Here is a 19,844-nt window from a genome sequence, read left to right as displayed (position 1 = left end):
CCTATTTAAGCAGCCTGTTCTTTATCATTAGGTCACATTTGTATAAATTAGTTACTGTTCAGTTGAGCTCAGTTGAGTTGGGCCAAAATCCATGTTATTTACAATTTAAGCTATTTTTTGTTTCTGTTTGAGCCTTTAACTATTTTTGACATTATTAAATCAAAGTTCTTTTAAATATTTTAAACTGCTTATTTTCCTTATTTAAGTTTAGTCCCCACAATGTTATAGGAATTTTATTTCCATCTTTGCCGTAGTTTTGTTTAACAAACTTAACACTACTGTGTTGATTCTTGTAGACTGTTGTCATATTGTTGAATATAATGGTCTGATGGTCTCAGAATATATGCATACCCCTTGAGTGTCATTTGTTTTTGAGGTTAGTTATATTTTTTATTGAGTACTTTGTTGATTTGATAAAAAAATTTCCTAATGAAATTGTTTCTTTGTTCTCTATATTTTGTAACTTTTTGGGTTAAAATTTTCTCTCTTTTTTGTTTTTTTATTAAATATTGGAAACAAATTTATTGGCACTACAGCAATTAAACCTGATTCAAAATTGCTGATCAGTTTTGTGTTTCCAGGGATATGTTGATTATTTATCTTTGATATGCTGCAAGGCTTTAGGTTAGAAGATATCTTGTCATCATTCTAACATTAAGCTCCCTTTACATATTCCTAATGGCTGTTATTAGATGAATGAAATAAATATACTTATGTCTGGTCTTGCAAACTATGGAAACAGATCAAAGATAAATTTGCATTTTTTTTTTCTTCATGAAATAAACTAGAGGGCCAAGGAGATCGGGGCAGTTAAGAGAAGCTTCAGGGAGTGTCTGAAAAATCAAGGTCAAGGACCTGGCAATATTTGTGTGCAAAAACCTGGAGAATAAAGTTTATCCTGATCCTGATTAATGGAAAAAAAATATCATATCTAGATTGAACATGACTGAATAACACAATGTTAAAAAGTATAAAAGTCAGTTGTAAAAATATCTCTTTGAACTACATCTTAAGTATTACAATGTTTGATTTTTGCAAGTCTGTTTCTTATCTTTTCTGACAGCATCATGTTTGCTCTTCATGTGAAAATGAGCAGTAAACTTTTCACTGAATTTGGAATTTGTATTCACAGAATATCAGCAGAAATACAGGAGGAAGCAGCAACATATTTTTGCAGAGACAAAAGACTGATAATGTGACAGTAAACAGAGCATGGACCAGTTGTTTAAAGTAAAAGTAAAATATAAGAGACACCAAAAACTTTTTAATAAAATATCAGGAACTGAAATTTTATTAGACTCATAAACAAGGAAAAATAGCACATTTTATACATGCTGTCAATTGGCTTATACTGAATCACATACAGTCAATAAAAAAAATCATCAATGCATATCTTGAAAATATTAAATACAGTAGGTGTAATTAGTCACTCATTTGGATTTAAGTTGATTATTTGCATCATAAACCATATCCTTTTATAATGATGATGAATTTAAGAGCAACATATCAACAATAAAACTCATACAATTTACATCAAGCTAAGTTATAATAAAATGAAACACATTTTAGACAGTACTTTCTTTTGGCACAAAACCTTTTGGCACAGAAAGAAATCTGTAAAACCCAATGTACCCTGTAAACTGTGATGAATGCTTTTGTTTTTAAGTTTTTAAGATTTCCAAAAAATCTAGTTTCATCTTTTGGCATTTGAAACAATTTAAATTGTTCTATAATGGGCTTTAAACCAACCCATCTATTCATTTTTTTTTTTTTTTTTACAAATAGATCCCAAACAACAAAAAATAAAAATGTCAAATAAACACAAGATACAGCTTTAGCTGCTTCGAACACTTCCCCCTAGCTTCTTTGCATTTCCATTCAGTTTATCTTCATCCAGCATCCTCTCCCTCAGTTTTTTTTGTGCTTCTTAAAAAGGCTGTAAAGGACCTTCAAGGTGGCGGCGATATCCTGAGAGACAATATCTGTCACGATATTCACAGGACAAACATTACAAAATTAGTGTCCATAAATCAAAATCAAAATGAAAGTAACAACACTTTATGAACATTAGCTAATAGCTCCTCTCACAATCCCACCTTAAGAGGCCAAAAGATCAGAGGCACAAGATAAATCCATTAGAAATTTAATCTCCCTGTCCTTGGTGGGATGGGCTCACCCCAATTCGCCTGCAGTTGGTAGGACCCTCTAAGTGAATTAACGTGACATTAAGATTGACTCCATCCCTCCTCATCTAATTAATGCACACAGTATGCTCCCATTTTAGGCCTTTAGTCCTGGAATTTCCCCTTCCCATGCAGCAATTATGCCGTTAATTAAAAAGACACAAAAAATTAATTAAATTATCCCTATCTCTGGGCTAGGATTAATTGGAGTGGTCTTTACTTGATTAGTTATAGTACAGAGAATATATCTAGAAATGAAAAGGTGCCATATATGTCAGTTGAGGGAGATAGTAGGAAAGTTTAGGTGCTTGTAAGAGGGATGCTGAAGCTTAGCCAGAAGCTCATCTCATCAATAATGTATCCACAGAGAAAAGAGGCTGATCCATTTGCTATTGACTAATTTAAGCCCCAATATGTCAGTTTCCCTTAGCCTTTTGTGCCTTTATTTTCAGTGAGAAAAAGATGAGTTTCAGATAAGTGCAGTAAAGTGGTTGAAATTGTTGCATAATAATATTTCTCTGTTAATAAATAAAAGTGTACATTTTATTAGTATTCATAAGTATGCATTAATGTTAGTAAAAAATGTGATTCGATTCAACTTAAAATTGTGAAGCATTATTTGGTATTTAAAGGTACTACTACTGTAGATATAGTACAATGAACCAGACAATATATAGTTTGATGTGATATAATGCAGTTCTGTACGACACACAGTACTTCAAGATTAGGTACAATCTTAAATAATTGCAAACACTCATCTGGCTACAGGATCTGGATCTCAGTCTGTCTTCAATGAGCATCTTCCCAAGATTTTCTCTGTTTTTAACATATTTGTGTATTTGCAGTGGGTTTGCCCTTTACTGTTCTCTATTTTTTATTTTTTTTATTTTAACATTTCTATTATGCTGTGTTTTTCCTTTGCATGTTTTATTTGTTAGAGTAGGCCTAATTGTTTGCAGTACTTTGTGTGCTTACAGCAAGTTTATATATTCACAGCATGTTTGCAGGTATTAGTCATCATACAGTCTTCTCTGTATCCCTAAATGATCTTACAGCAAACTTCAAAGTCTTTAACTTTGGAATTTTTTTAAGACAATAATAAGAATCTCCCTCATTTCCCTGGCATTTGGCAATTAGAAATATTATTGTGTTTAATCTGACTTAAATGCAAAAAAAACAGTTATATATTTTTATACAGTGCATGTAAATGTCTGCTTTTGACTTTATTAAAAAATATATTGCATCAACAGTGTAATTCTAACTTGTTCCAATGTTTTCAAATGGGAAAATCCTCTCATTATTCAGAAATATTTAAATAATAAAAAATCTTGAGAAAAGTCTAATATTTTTCTTTTCACTGTCCCAATAATTACAAAGTCTCTGCAGGAAATATGATAATTTGTGATTTAATAATTAGTATTGATTATCTTACTTAAATGAAGGAAAAGCACTAATATTTTTCATGAATGGATGATAACTGGGATACATAAAGAATAGCAAAAAAGCTTATTAACAGATTCCTCCTTCCAGACAAATACAGGTAGTCCCAGAAACCGAGTTCAATCCCTTCTCCTATCAGAGAACCCCACCACAACATTGGCCCTTTGAGGCCATCTTTCCTGTTGCTCCTCTGCAAATGAAAGATGATGTACTCACACTGAGAAAATTATCTTCAGGGATAAATACCAGGACTGCAGTCACACTCATTTATATTCCCAAAACAATTTCATCTTCTCCCTCTAAAACATTGCAATTCCCTTACCCCACTCCGCTTCAAAGATTAAATCAACTTTGGGAAAAGCATCCAGCCTAAAATACAAACAGATTTTGTCTTTTTCCATTTCAGTCAGATTAATCCTGCTGCTAGAGGAGATAATCTGAATTACTTTCACACTGTTGTCTTGGAGCAGGGGGCATTTTGGCTGTCTGAATCCGTTAGATTGTATTTTTTTTGTCACCAGTTAATCACTTTATATTATATTGTTGATTTGTTTTGTTTTTAGTTTAGTTTTGTTGTTTTGTTCCTGAAAAAGAGTCAATTTTCTCACCTTGTGGATCAATATTGGGCAACTGCAGGCCAATATCCTTCAGAAGATCCAGTGCTAAGGTCACATTATGGAGCTAAAGTTCAATGCAAAATAAACAAAAAATACACAGTCATCCTTAAATTATTGCAATTTTCCATCAAAAATTGTTTAAACGAATTTATACCTCCATACATAAAAATTCCATTTAGAAACGTGAGAACACAATACATTTCATTTTGCAGTTGAAATGATATCTGGTATTTTAATACTTTCTCAAACATGGACATATGAAATACTAGTTTAAAATGATTGTTCATAGCATTCAACAGCATGTATTTTGGGGAGGAATGATGTCACCAAGCATGAATTATTCATGAAACCATCATATACCCCTTACCTTAAGTACATTTAAATTACAGACATCAGTAAAAGTGAGTCCATGTGATTTGTGTGGGTAATGGCGCAAATACATCTTATAAATTGAACTTGTGCTAAAGTGTTTAGATAAGAGATTGGATATATAAAAAATAAAGCATTTTAGACTTCCCCGCATGACAGCCAAAAAAATATGTTACTTTTTGAATAAAAATATTATATTCCTATCTTGAGATTATGAAATCCATTGAAATAAAATCCCCAAAATCATAAACTCATACTTTACCATCTCAGCGTCATTAACAGGGGTCAGGTTGAACTCAAACAGTGGGATAAAGAAGCCTTCCAGTTGACCAATCAGCAGCAGCAGTATCACTCCATCAGCAAACTGGGGAACAAAAACACTGAACCTTGAATTACGCTCTGGTAGACGATGATGAAATCTTGGACAATGGTAAACAGTAGGTCTATTTTTATAACTCTGCAGCCCATGATAGACTAAATGTCAGATTGTACCTGTTTGTCCATATCAGCCACCTGCAGACCCAGGTTTCCAATGTTCTGGTTGACAAAGTGTAAGATGGCCTGAAAATGGAAGTAATGAAGTTGAGAGGTAAAGTTAGTTTCAGCGACAGTGGGGCATTATAAGACCAGACTTGCAATGGTAAGCTTTGTTTATTTTGCATGCCATGTGACTACCCTGCACTCTTTGTTAAAATGTTTATTCATGTATTAAAGTGCTCCAATGGTTGCTCATAAACCACAGAAGAAAAAAGATGATAAGCTAAGATACTAATGGTCAATAATAGGAGGCAGATATCTCGGCTGAAAGTCTAACAGCATTACACTGAGTAGCAGGCAAGTAAACAGCCATAAGAAATGAATGCTACAGGAATGATGTGCTTTTCCCATGGGGATAAAATCTACAAGTTTATATTCCTTGCAGGTCTAGCTGCATTGTATTTTTAGCAGTAAAACCTGAAAAGAATAAAAATGTCAGATACTGCAGCTTTACTTAATACTTAATGACAGTCTTACTCTAAAATATCTGCTACCCAGCACAACAACTAGGATATACTGTAACCTCATAGAGACACAAAACCAAACTAAAATACAGAACAACTAGGAGGGTCCATACCTAAATAAAAATTTATTTTCAAAGATAATTGTAAGTACAAATCAGCTCAACAATTAATGAGCTGTTTTAACAAAGAAAATCTCTCATGTTGTTTCCAGCTTTGCTTACAGCATATGAAGAATGCACTTTTACATGTTTTAAAGGATATAGAAGTATACATCAAACACCTCTGTGTTAACAAGAAACGAGAAAGAGTTTAAAGGAGCATGTGCAAATATGCATTTTAAGCACCACGGATGTGAACAGCGGCCATAAGATAGCGAGATGCAGATTGAAGGTATTGACTTCATCATATGACTTAACATATTTTAAAACTGTTTAGCACAGATACATTTTCATTCATGTATTAGTTTTTTTAACTTGCTACAAGCTACTTTTTCACTTGATCTGATGATTGTGATTGAAAACACTAACAACTGCAGGGCAGTGCACATTGCAAATTCTGGGGATCAGCAGATGTCATACATTTTTTTTCCGCCCCACATCATGTCTACCTGGTTAGTAGACCCTGTTTGAAAAGGCAGACACTGATTTTTAAATGCAGCTGATGAAAAACAGTAGAATTTAAAATACAGAATGGGCCTAAATGCATTTCAGAGTTGTTTGGCAAATGTGACTAATCCAGATCCCTTGCAGCATTTGAACTCTACAGAAACTGGTGGCTTCTTTAAATAAGGACTGAAAGCATTATTAGCCCTATAGATTAAACACTTCTGGCATCTTCAAGTGTTTTGGGAAATGATTAAAAGAGCAAGGGGGGTAGAAGTCAGGGGCCTCTGTTGCACCCCTCACCCACCAATCAAAATAATCATGGGCCAGCATCGGATGACCTCCACTGGGTTTACCCAGTTGCATTGGTATAGGGAGTGATATAAAGTATAGTTTATAAAAGAAATGAGCCAAATGATTACCAAAAGACTTAAAGGGGGTCAAATTTTGAGTTTTAATTCCATACATGGAAAAAAAAAACACAGAGATTTAAGGTGTAGTGCTAAAACCAATGCTGAACAACAGCTATCTTCGTCCTGCACTGTTGTAAATCTTCATAAACTTCCACCTGTGCAAGAAATCACCATATCCAGAAAACCATCCAAAATTAGGTTTTTGGTGTACTTTTTTTTTTCTTCACCAGTTATCCTCATAAAGCGCTTCAAATCACTTTGTGTATGAATAGTGCTGTGCAAACAAGCAGGCTTAGCATTGTCTTGCCTAATAAATCTGGTGTAGGCTGAAATAGCTGCAATGACAGATGCAGTGATTCACAGACATTACTGATGGTGCTTATTTTCAATAACTAAAACATTCTGTAACCTTTCTAATTTAAACTGTTTTAATTGGATAATCTGTCATTATATACACATAAATTAATAAGCCACTTATTTCTAGCTGGCCTTTTTTTATGAAGACAGTTTAAAATGTCTGGATTTTTTTTTTGTCTGGGAATCTAACATAAAATAATCACTCAAGATAAAGGTTACTCTCACAGGGCTAAACAGACTTATTTATTGTAGTGAAAGTTGAGATGTGGACCAGAAGCCCACGCAGTATGCAGTGTTGAGAGCGTCAACACCTAGAACCATGCCAGCATGTCTCCTCCTGTTGTTATTTTTCTTTTTACCTTCTTCACTGTGTTGACCTTGTTAGCCTCCAGCCTCAGCAGTCGCTCAATGGGATCTTCCCCTGGGTTGGTGACACATCCAGAAAATATGTAAGTAGACTCTAATGGTGTTTGGATGACATTCAAGATGCCACATTAACTCAACCTCTGACCGCTCTCACTCACCTTCAGGATTGCTAGAGGAGTCTGTGTCAGTTCGGCTGCTAATATAGACAATATAAATGTTAGATTTCTTTTTTTTATTATTTAAGGTTAAGACGAGAGTAACACAGAGGTCTACTTACCCGTCTCCAGTCAGAATTTCAGTCTGCACCTCAGATTTGATCCCATTCTTGCTAACCTGGATGAAAGTTAGACATTAGGCCCAACAGTGTGTAAATTATGCCAAGTAGTTAAAGCCAGATCCAGGGAAGCAAAGACTTACCTCTACTATAACAACCTCAATCTTCACATTCAGTGGCAGATTTAGCTTTGGCTGAAAAGCTTTCACCATGGCAACCAGCAGATGAATTGTAGCCAGGAGATCTTTGTTGTGGATGACTGACAGGCCAACAACAGAGCGAGAAAAAACAATGTTCAGCTTGCACTGATGTGATAGATCTCAGAACACACAAGATGACCCAAAAGGATCTGGGATAAATAAAATAGAAGCTGAAAATGACAGGCTTAGGGTTGCATTTAGAAAGGCAATGGTTCTAAAACAAGGTTATGAGATTCAGACGAGCAAAAACAGGGACTTATCCCTGACTTGTTTGTCTTGTAGGGATCGGGGAGAACAGTGAAAAACCCTGAAGTGCTGAAGAGGGTGAACCCTTCATAGGTGAAAATAGAGGATGTCGAGTTAACTCAGGCTGTTGTTATCTGACCATTTGATATCCTCACGGTCAACAGTGAAACATATATTCACCCTTGTGAAACAGCATACGTCTTGGGAACCTAATTGGTCTAAATCTTTGTTTTTATCTATATAAGGCTTACAACTGTCTTCCTTAAGGTATTCTGTGGCAGGTGCTGCAGAAGTAAAGAGTTCCTGTTACTCTTAAAGGCTGACTGGTCCTTGTAGTAATCATCAAGGTCTGTGTCCACATTGTTAGCAAGTGTTTCAGACACACAGTATTGAATATTAGGCATGAGCTGTTAGGAGACTCCTAGGAGGTTGAACATGGGTAAAAAAAAAACTCTGCTTAAAACAACAATCTGAAACAAGAAGGGATAGCATGGTTTACATTTAACAAAGGTAGGCAACAGTTATTAAATGAAATATAGAATACTTGATTCGTATTTTATATATATATTAAATATATACAATACTAATGAAGATGAATCAATTTAACACAAGTTTGTTGTTAGTACCTCTAATTCAGTCAAATATTGCATGTTGCCATTAAAAAATGCTCCTGGTTCCTGTAGCTAAATATATTTTAGAAAAATCAAAGGTTTAATCATCATTTCATCATAATCAGTGAGATAAATTCAAAAGCAGAGAACTTAAGCAGTGGGTTGCTCCTCAGTATTGAGATCTTATTGTATTAAAATTTGACTTTTCATTTTTAGACCTTGACTGAACGCGGGAAATTAAAAATCTACCTATTGCGCAGGATATTGTCTTTTCTTTATTCTACCTTTTTCATCAATCTGGTATAAGCTTGTTAATTAGCCAGGCTATCTGCTGACATAGCAAGTCTACAGTCTGGTGTCTCTCTGTAACCCAACTAAAGCAATAGGTGCTGATCTTTGAGGTTTACTGCTATGAATTCACAAACAGAGAGAAAGATGTAAGAGTGACCAATATTGCACTAAAACAGAAGCACCTCTCCTCCTTACATCTGGGGAAGAACTCATTCTGCAACTTTACGCTAGTCTTCACTTGTCTTCACTTGTTAAAAATCTGTCATGTTAAGAGCTTATTTTTTTTTCCAACTGTAATTTGGAATTGAAGGTCACATTGCTCGCCATCATGAGATCCTTGTTAGGGCACATTATTATGAGCCCAGAAGTTCCACTTTCAGCCACTTTCAGCCGTTCAATTGCATGTAAAACGTAGGAATTTGCCTGTTATGTCTTTTTATTTATAATTTACAAAACCAAATTCAATCTCTCTGTTTAAATTCTTCCCCAGTTGGTGTGAGCTTAGATGGCATCCTCAAGCTAGCACCAAAGCCTGTCGTGATATGAAGTTAAAGTTGGTGCCAGAAGGGAACATTTGTTCACTTGTTGCTGTCATTGCTGGATCCCAGTCCGATGCATGACTCACGTTTGACGTCCCATTTGATCAGGCTGCTGTCCTCCACACCCAGCCTCTTGTTGAGCTCTTCCATGATGACTTCCAGCTTGTGGATCTGAGCAGAGCTGGTCAGAGCTATTTCATCCACGTCTAATTTCACACCACCTAATCTGGCTGCAGAAACCAGGAAGAATTTATTTGAAAGATTTAATTTAAGTTTAGGAGACTGTCTGTTCCATTTCTTTAGGTATTATATATTCTGATTGAGCGAAATAATGGAAGATCAAACATGTAATATCTCACACAGCAGGTGATGAAGTACGAGTCCATCATAAAGATCCTCCTCCAGACTCTGAATAACGATGTGTTCTGCCTTTAAACTGGTATTGATCCAATCAATCAATGCCTCTCAGGACACAATTAATCACACAGTCAGAAACATCAAACACATCTTTTCACAACTGTTTTTCTATTATTAGCAGGTTTAAAAACACGACATCTTGAAAGCCTGTTTTTAAATAGACTTTTTATGTGAAAATGAACTGGACAAAAAAAACCTGTTATTTAAATTTAATTTAGTTTAAACATAATTTGGTAATTGAATTTGTTAATTTATTATTCTGATCGTCACTTGTTTATCTTTATGTCCAGCTAATCTTTCTGGAATCATTGAAAGCATACATACACAAAAATATTGTCAATGTTAACTATTACAAGCATATAAACCAAATACAAAGACATTTCGATGAAATTTAGATACACACTACATCGGTCCACAACCTGCTTTTTACTTACAAACAGGTGTTTATTAAATTCATAAATAGAGGAGGCCTATATATGTCCACAGTTTGGCTCTATATCAATACATTTTAGTGGCAAATCATTCCATTCTTTAATTGCTCTATAAATAAAGGTAATTTTAAAGAAAATTTGTATTTGCTTCTGGAATAGAAAACATTCTTCAAAAAAGCCTGGTGGCATAGCCATATGATTCTCTATTGTCTCTAAATTGACTAAATAAGAAGAATGGATGTTTAAGTTTTAATATTTTATAAGTAGAAAACAAAAAAAAGGCCAATGCCTCATCTCGAAAGTTCAGTCTTCTTTTCAATATCACATGTTCTTTATACTGCTTCTAAAGAGCAGTTTAGTCATACTTGAAGCCTTACTTTGCATCATTTGCAGTTGTTCTAGGTCTTTTCTTTAAGCGCTGGCCTGGATAATCTGACAATTATATTCTATTTAAGAAATTATCAGAGTTCTGACAACATTCTTCACCACAATCTTAGCTGGAAGGTACTTATGACATCTTCTTACTGCAGCTAAAGATTTTCCTATATTGTTTGTCATAAATTTAATATGTCTTGACCAAGAAACTTTGTTGCCGAGATATTCCCACAAGAGAGAACTTTTAGAGCGATCACTTGGGCAAAGATCCCTTAAAAGGCTCCTAAAAACACTGTCCCTATGCATAAACATGGTGGTGGCAGCCTCTTTATGAGCAGAAGCTTTTCTTCATTAGGGAAAGCAGAAAATTATCTGAGTTGATGGGAAATTGGATGAAGCTCATTAAATGGCTAGAATAAATTTTATTTGTAAAATATATTTAGAACTATATATATAATTTGACTTTTGATGAACAATTAACTCTTGACCTGTGCTGTCAAATATCACATAAAAGGTCACTAAATTAAAGGCCTTGAAGTTTATAGTTTTGAAATAACAGAATATGACATTGATTTAAATTAAAGTTTTCAGGTTAATGTTATTATAATTATGAAGCCCGTTTCCACCTGAAATAAAGAAAATACAGAATAAAAATACAAAATATAAAGTGAAGATTATGAGATACAAAGTCATAAATTGGACTTTCAAAGTCATAATTATGAGATACGTTTGAAAGTCGAATATCTCATAATTATGACTTTGAAACTGGAAATTATGACTTTCTATAAGACTTTTTTTTTCATGTGTTTGAAACGGTCTTCCATATATAATATATTATGTATATTAACAGATATACAAAAGAAAAGAAAATCACATATTTTTACCTGTTTTAGGTTTTCAAGCTTGGGGTCTTTTAAAGAAGTCGGCTGTATGATCTTTCTTTTTTCTCCTGTTTAAAAAAAGGAAAAAAATTTATAACATCACTAATTCATTCATTTAATATTAATGTCTTTAACCAGCAAAGAAAAAAAGAAGAAAACCATCTAGACTATGATCCCTGACATAACCTCAGAAAATCATTTCCTCCTGACTCTGCACTGCTTTATTCTCTATTAGCCAACTGTTACTATCAGCAGAGCTATTTTCATGTGCAGTCAGAAGTTTAAGTCAGGGACAAGAAAAGCCTTTGATAAAACCATTTAGCCATGAAGAAAGAACATAATGAAAAATACAGCATATTATGAATATGTCAACTTAAGAAAGCTGTGAAGGCCAAATGAAAGGCTCATAGAAACTGAAGTTCAGTCCCCTTTTTATAATATATTTGGTTTTATTCAAACAATAATTCATTTCATTTATTAGTATCAATAATTGCGACAGTGGCGTTGGATGTAGGAGTTTGCCCTGAAATCGAAGGGTTGACGGTTCAAGCCCCGACTCCGACTTTCAGTGTCGTTGTGTCCTTGGGCAAGACACTTCACCTGCATTGTCTACTGATGGTGGTCAGAGGGCCCGGTGGCGCCAGTGTACGGCAGCCCCGCTTCTGTCAGTGAGCCCCAGGGCAGCTGTGGCTACAATGTAGCTTGCCACCATCAGTGTGTGTGTGAATGGGTGAATGAATGTAGTGTAAAGCGCTTTGGTCAAGTCTCCTAACTTGAATAAAGGCGCTATATAAGTACATGCCATTTACCATTTAATTGAAAAGTGCATTAAACTAAAAATCATTAAATCATTTCTTTTATAATTATTTTTGTGGCATAATCTCACACTGCAAATATAGAAAAAGGCAACCTTTAGTTTGAGTACATCGGTTAATGCAGATAAAAGCCCTACTTAAGAAATAAAGTCCCACTATTTTTGAGTCAATGTAGAACAAGCAATTCCATTTCTCTATAAACCAGACGCTAGTTCTCTTTTTGATTCTAATTTTTACCTAAATATGCTTTTTTTTATTAATAAGTGAACTGTATTTTCTTTCTGAGATTTTTTTTCTCTTCTACTGTACAGCTAAATTTTAAAAAATATCTGTTATATATTTGCTCTCATGTGAACCTTTAAGCTCTGTCCTCTCCTCTTGCTTGGCGCGTTAATTTCCACACGGTATAAAACAAATCTAGTTCTATTGTATTCTATTCTATTCTATTTAATTCTATTCCATTAAAGCTAATTGTCAGCTCCTTGCTAGCCTCCTAAGGAGCAGAATCCTGGGGAAACTAAGTCTCCATTTTTTTTTAAGATTCTGTGCACATTGCCATCATGTGTATATGCAAATATCTCTATGTTAAATTATAATAATGAATTAAATTTATTGATCTCACACTGGAGAAATTTACCTCTGCATTTAACCCATCCCTTTAGGGAGCAGTATGCTGCCATTGTGCAGCTCCTGGGGTGCACTTTGGTTAAAAGGGTTTTGCTCAGGGACCCAGAGTGCAAGCTGTTGGAATCAAACCAGGTACTTGCAACCTTCTCAGAGCACAAGTGCACTGCTCTAACCCCTAGGCCAGGGGTGTTGAAGTCCAGTCCTAAAGAGTTACTCTCCTACTATCCACTTTTAGATGCACCCCATTTTTAACACACCTGAATTAAATGATTGGGTCATAAGCATGCCTCTGCTGGGCTAAATGAGCGGATTGAGCCTTTCGATTCAGGTGTGTTAGAGAAGAGATGCATCTAAAAGTTACAGGATGGTAGCTCTTGAGGACTGGACCTTAGCACCCCTGCACTAGGCCAACAGTAACATGTATGAAATAAAAAATAAGACATAGTTAAATACCTCCAACTAAATTGGACCCTAACCTTTGCATACAGATTTATTTGACATCATTTAATTTTAGGGTGGGATTATAACAGCAATGGCTCCAGGTGAGTTAACATGAAGAATACATATTTATAGTTTGAATTTATTTATTAAAGAGAGTTTCAGTCTAGGTTTTAAACTACCGGTGTTCTCCTTATTTTATATTAATAACTAAAAAACAAGAACATTTGACCCCATTGCATTAATTGTTTTACCCAAAGGGCTCAATAAATGTGTCTCTAATACTCACTATGATGAAAAAAGTTGGCTTGATAATTGAATTATAAATTAGTTCTGAATTGACTGACATATAAGGGTAGGAGGAGTGTCTGAGATTTTCAGTCTGCTAAATGAGAAGCAGATGGGTTTCCGTAAACTGAACGATGTCCCGTTTGAGGCACACATACCCTGAAAAGTCTCAACCTCCAGGGGATCTTCCTTTTTTTGGTATTCAAAAACAGCGGCCTCCATCTCTCCTCCAATAGGTGGGTGTAAACACTTTGCTGACCTGTTGGCAAGAATCAGCTGAATATTCACCTAATAAGGAACAGATAAAGATACCAGTGGCAGCAAAAAACACAATTCTCTTTATCCCTACAGTTTGTTAAGTGTCCCTAACTTTATTACTCCTCTATGTGCTGCTGCATTGGATCCATCTAGCAGCCAAGATGAGAAAATGCAGATCCGGTTGATAGGCAGCCCATAGTTTAAATATCTACACCACCTTGTAAAGGTGTGTCCATTTTTTTCTTGCGTTTTGTTACATAATAACCAAAAACTTCTGCATGAATAAATTAGTATTTCGTGTGGTAGGCCAACATAAAGAAGTGCATAATCATAAAGTCTATTTGTATTTATCAACATATACTCTGATACCCCTAAATACAAATTATTACAACAAACTGCCTTTACATTACTCATAATTTCATGATTAATACTCTTACATGGAATATAATCTAGTGCTTAAGTTTCAAAACTAGTTTTTAAAATGATGTTTGAGGGTTGTTTAGGAAAATTTTCCAAAACACAGCATTATAAAGGCCACTGACAGCAGACAGGTAAGGGATTTAGATTTGGGCAATTTCATAATATGGTAAGGGTTTAAAACAGTGTCCAAAGCTTTGGGCCTCTCGGTCCATTATTAAAAAATAAAAGTATAGGCATCACACAACTGCAAATGATAATTATTCATTATTTTGTATTAGTCTAACATAATCTTTCCTATATGCTAACAGATGCCTTTCAGTTTAATAAACTCTCATTCACTCTGTGATAGAACAGTTGTACTAACGGATTCAGACATTGGTTTAGTGTCTTGCCCGGGTCCACAGCAAAAAAATGCACTCAAGCAAATCTTCCAAAACATAGCTTTCTACCTGTAAGAAACAGCTGAGAGCCCCGTTATTCTGAAGGAGCAGCAAAGAGGCAGTTCAAGAAGAGAAATATGTTTGCAAGACCACTTTAGGAAGAGTAATCGACAAAGTGACTTTCCAGAAAAGTGTCAAGAAGAAAGCACTCGCTAAAAGGCAGGTTGGCAACTTTTGAGGTTAAGAAAGTCAGAAAGACATATCTTTTTTTTTCTTTTTTCTTTTTGAATGTTCATCTTTTGTGTTGGTCTACAGTAGAAAAAAAATAAATACATAAAATTAATGGAGGTTTACACTTGAGGGGTGTAAAAACTTTTGAACAGCAAAGTTCAAAAAGAAAAAAGACTTCCTGCAGAAAGTTTTAAAAAGGTCATGTTTTCTGTACACAAAAGGAGAAACGTACAGATCTAGACAAAAACTCCTCACCCTACATTAGGAAACGTCAAGTTTACTCACTTCCTTTTATATTTTATAAGCTTTGCACGAAGCAGATCTGGTATCATCGATGCCTGCAGGGTTAAGTGACAGAATATTTTAAACCTCATGGTTTCAGACAAAGCCCAGCAAAAATACAAAGTCACACATTCTGACAAAGCAGACATGATATGAAGCATGTCTTCTTGTAGTTTCCTGGATCCGGAGAAGAGAAACGATAGCCTCCCTGAGCAAGTTTTCTTTCCCCTCATGTGTTTTATGCATGTGTGGCTTCTTTTTCCTGAGGTTGACAGTAACTTTCAAACAAAGACGTAAACATAAAAATGTTCTGAATAAGCTTACCTTTAGTTTAGTGAGAGCAATCACAAAAGGGACCAGGGGAGTTCTGCTGATGTGAATTCCTTTACACGATGTTAACTCTACGAACTGTCAAGATCCGCTTGCAAAATGTTGAAGGTTGCTCTATGATCTAAAAGGGTATTCTAATGAGATCACAGACCCGACTGCAAATAGTTTTAAAGAAAAAGATCGTTTGAGGGTCAAAAAGGAAGATAAGCACAACTGAGAGGATGTGGCATGAGGGAAGGTAGCACTTCCTCTTTTTGATTCAGGGTTTGCAGCAGACCGTTTTCAGATAAGGCTGTTTGTGTTCAGTGACACAATCTGTATTTGAGATTATAATAAAGCCAAGTACGTGTGAGGTGAGATGAGAGAACTCCATGTATTGTTAGAAAATCTGCACCTCTGGAAGCCTGGGAGAAGCGTGACTTGTTGAGGCCTGAAACATTCAGGCTTCTCGATCTGCGATTGGTTGGCTCAACTTGCCGACATCTGGTGTCCAGCCTCTTCAATTTTGTCAAAAACAGCAAAAAGCAGACAAAATGAAAGCAGGAATAGAGACAGACAAAAAAGAATAATAAAAAATAAAAAAAATCAGCGTGTTCAAGGCTTTGCTGGGGAAAAGGAAAAAAGAACACCCATAGGAGAAGAGGGGCAATTTGGGAGATGTGGAAGGTTACCATAGCAACAAAGGTATTAGACAAGAAAATACAGGCCTAAAATAAATGTATAATTCTTCTATCCTACCTAAATTGTAGGAATTGCCTGTTTCCTCTCAAAGACAAAAAGCAAATCTACCCCAACACGCACGTAAGGAATAAAATGAAATTCTCCTTCAGTTTGATTCCAGGCTTTTACTTCTTGACAAGCAAGATGAAGGGAAAAAAAACATCATGCATCTGAGCTTTGCAGTGCGATCTGCGACTAGATCGACCCATCTATTCTCTCAATTATTCAGTTTGGCTGGAGAATGAGTGAACAGACGTGCTCTGTACATTTTAGGAGGTCTCTAGGTAGCACCACAGGGCCAGATCAACTTCAGGCGCACTGTGAGAGTCCGGACCTCCTCTGAGACTCAGTTAAAAGCATCAAGATGCCCCAGATTTTCCTAAGACAGCAAGAAGACAGTGCACTTAAGGTAAATTGAAACATCAGCTTTTATGATGCTATGTCAGCCAGGTCAGGGTCATTCACTGTTCCCATTACTGAGATATATCTACAGAGCAAATCTTATATATTTAATTTTTAATAAGAGAAAAAAACAGGTGAAAGAAAATATGCAACAAAATATTTGTAAAAATCTGTTTACCTAAAAAGATGCACAGCTCTTTCTATTCATTTTCAGGTTTCAGTGCTTTTATATTAACCCTTGTTATCATGTTGAATCTGATGAAACAAAAAGTTCAGCTGTCCCAGGAGGACTATTTTTAACAGTGGCTTAACTGCATCCATCAACAAAAACATGGATTTTATTGCATGGAGGTTACAAGAGATCACAGCAATGTTCTAACAAGCAATGGTTCCAACCTCCCAAAGTTATGTTTGATGCAAAAACAACCTTCATAACCAAAGCAAAGAATCCAAAGTGAAATATAGCTTTGAGAGCTTCTTCATGTCAGGGTATTTTGCTTCAGATGGTGCTTATATTTTGTCAACGTGGGTGATATTATTAAAACCTCCAAATGTCAGATGTTATGACCGACATCTCCAGGTGTCTGCATGAAAGCTGATGATAAAGAGTGATATAAATCAGAAACATGCATCAGAAATAACAAACTAATGAGTTTATTACCTACAAACTAAAAATTTGGAAGGACCCAGCTAGGGTTAAAACCAGGTCCAACTTAGAATCTGCGAGAACAGGAAATGTCATCACAGTCTGACAGAATTGCTACATTTTTGCAAAGTAAAGGACAAATAAGTTAAGTTAATACTCTGAAATCAAAGATTAATTCAGAGAATCAAAGGTTTTTCAACAGAGTAGTAGTTTAGCTCATGTCCATGTTTTTACCTTTTTGCATTTCTTCATTTGACATCTTTGTCAAGGTAAATTGGATGGTATAAATACTGAACAATTTATTTTGAAAAGGGTTAAGAATTTTTACGACATAAAATCTTAACATTGCATTAGAGATGTCAACACCTTTGAAAGTTTTGCAACTTTTTGGCATTGCTGTATAAAGCAAAAGTAGATTTGCAAGAGGAGTACTTATGAGCAGCCAATATCTAGATACTGTATCTTAGCCTAGCTTACCGTAAAGCCTGTAAGGTGGTATATTTTTAATATAGAATTCAATTGGAGCCACTTAGTTAATAATTATAATTTTCTCTCCGTACCAAACTAAGCACCATTATTTTATTATAACTTATTATAATCTGATACATAATAATAATTTAACTCACGTTGGAGAATTTTACCTCTGCATTTAACCATCCCTTTGGTGAGCAGTTGGCTGCCATCGTGGGGCGACCGGGAATATTCAGGGGTTAAGGGTCTTGTTCAGAGAGCATGAGTGGCAGTCTGTGGGAGTGAGTTTCAAACTCACAACCTCAGGATTCCAATCCCTATGCCCTAACCACTAGGTCGCTACTCCCCGATAAGATAAGGCTGTTAGAAACTAAGACTGTTCCCTTACATATCTATGCTGTATAAAGTCTAATTTCGCAAAGACTGTGATAGTGAAGTTTAACGTAGTTCATTTTTTTTTATAGTTTCCTCTAAACTGTTTCTATTAATAAAGTCATCCTATCTTTTTTTTTTTAAGAAAATATAACCTCAGTTACCTAAATGAGGAACTGAATCATTTAGTGTGTTCTGTGATGATTGTATTGTGACCAGAAACAGAGAGAAACGCTGATATGTGGATCTATTAGTTTTTCATTATAAAGGTCACCAAACTTTCCAGCTTCTGACCTACAAAATGGTATCAGTCGTCCCATGACCAAAATCTTTGGTTCAGTAGAAACATTTCCACAATATCAATTAACCGCTGGTGTGTTAATATTTTAAATAACATAAACAAAAATAGTAGATGGTTTTGTCAATGTTAAAGTGATGTTGTTATATCTTCAAGCTCTTCAACATAAATGTTTATTATTTTGTTTAATTTCTCTGGTGGATCTCCAAACCTCATGTTGGTTGAGTCCCTAACTGGGTCATGACCCAAACTATGGGAATCAGTAAAACTAAAGGTAATACATTTGCTTTGTAGAGCCACAAAAATATCTCTGATAACTGAAAATAACTCTAAGTTTTCTTAAACAACTAAAAGGGGTTTTTGACAAGAGAATAATTTCTGTGCTTATTGCAGAAAGCCATTGATGCCCCAAAATCCAGGGGCGGGTCTAGAGGGGTAGCCCGGGGGCCCATGGCCACCCCTAGCCAATCATTGCCCACCCTTGTGGCCACCACTACCAGGTGACTTGTTCCCCTTGGGATTAAATTCAATACCCCTGGAACAAGAAGTTCTCCATTAAGCCTGATGGTGGCAGCATTTATACCATCATGTGGAATTTCCTACTTAGACCTTTTTAATGAAGGTATATTAACCAAAAACTGAACACAAATATGCAACAAAAAACATTCAAAACAATATATTACAAGTAAAAAGAGCTAATACAGAATGTTTGTTATTTTATGAATTAGTTTTTAGGTTTTTAAAAGAACATTACTCAACACATTTTATGCCTGTATTATGTAGACAAATAAATTAATTTAAATGGCACTAATGTATAAATATGCTTATAGCTTTATTCAGTGATTTATTTGGAAGATATAGATATGCATGTTCATTCTCCTGTCGGTTTATTTCAATCAGTATAGATTGACCATAAGATGTTTTTGCCGCCTATCAGTTATCCCCCTCACCATCCCATGAAGGTGTTTCTGGCACTGCCACTGGTCAGGCACCATGCTAATGTGGCTACCTCTGGAAATCCCTTCGACACCCCAGTCAAAATTTCCAAAATTTCCTTTTGACATACAAATATAAAGATTTATGCAATGCTGAATATTGTTCCAAATTCATTTCAGCTTTAGATTAAAAGTAATTCTTAGATCCTGGAACTACATTTTTAGACACTTATTTAGCCTTTCCATGCGGCATGTGTATTCAAAAATAAAATCTTAGCCTAAAGAAACACAGGAAACAAAACAAAAAAAAACACAAGT

At 35.2% G+C, this 19,844-nt stretch overlaps 1 protein-coding gene across 1 annotated transcript; it reads right to left on the bottom strand.

Moving 5' to 3' along the window:
* Positions 1-1,760: 1,760 nt before the first annotated feature.
* parvg (parvin, gamma) lies at positions 1,761-16,059 on the bottom strand. The gene is made up of 13 exons (XM_038280383.1): positions 15,677-16,059; positions 13,940-14,040; positions 11,617-11,681; positions 9,869-9,971; positions 9,596-9,739; positions 7,766-7,881; positions 7,626-7,681; positions 7,507-7,544; positions 7,342-7,403; positions 5,102-5,170; positions 4,872-4,973; positions 4,232-4,304; positions 1,761-1,982 (listed from the first exon to the last, which is right to left on the bottom strand). Exons 2-13 carry the CDS (start codon positions 14,001-14,003, stop codon positions 1,909-1,911), a joined length of 966 nt encoding a protein of 321 aa, XP_038136311.1. The 5' UTR covers positions 14,004-14,040; positions 15,677-16,059; the 3' UTR covers positions 1,761-1,908.
* Positions 16,060-19,844: the final 3,785 nt, after the last annotated feature.

Source organism: Cyprinodon tularosa, unplaced genomic scaffold (genome assembly GCF_016077235.1).
Source record: "Cyprinodon tularosa strain WSP-4 unplaced genomic scaffold, ASM1607723v1 ctg16, whole genome shotgun sequence".
In the NCBI taxonomy this organism is placed as follows: domain Eukaryota; kingdom Metazoa; phylum Chordata; class Actinopteri; order Cyprinodontiformes; family Cyprinodontidae; genus Cyprinodon; species Cyprinodon tularosa.
This window is presented reverse-complemented; position numbering and strand designations above follow the sequence as displayed.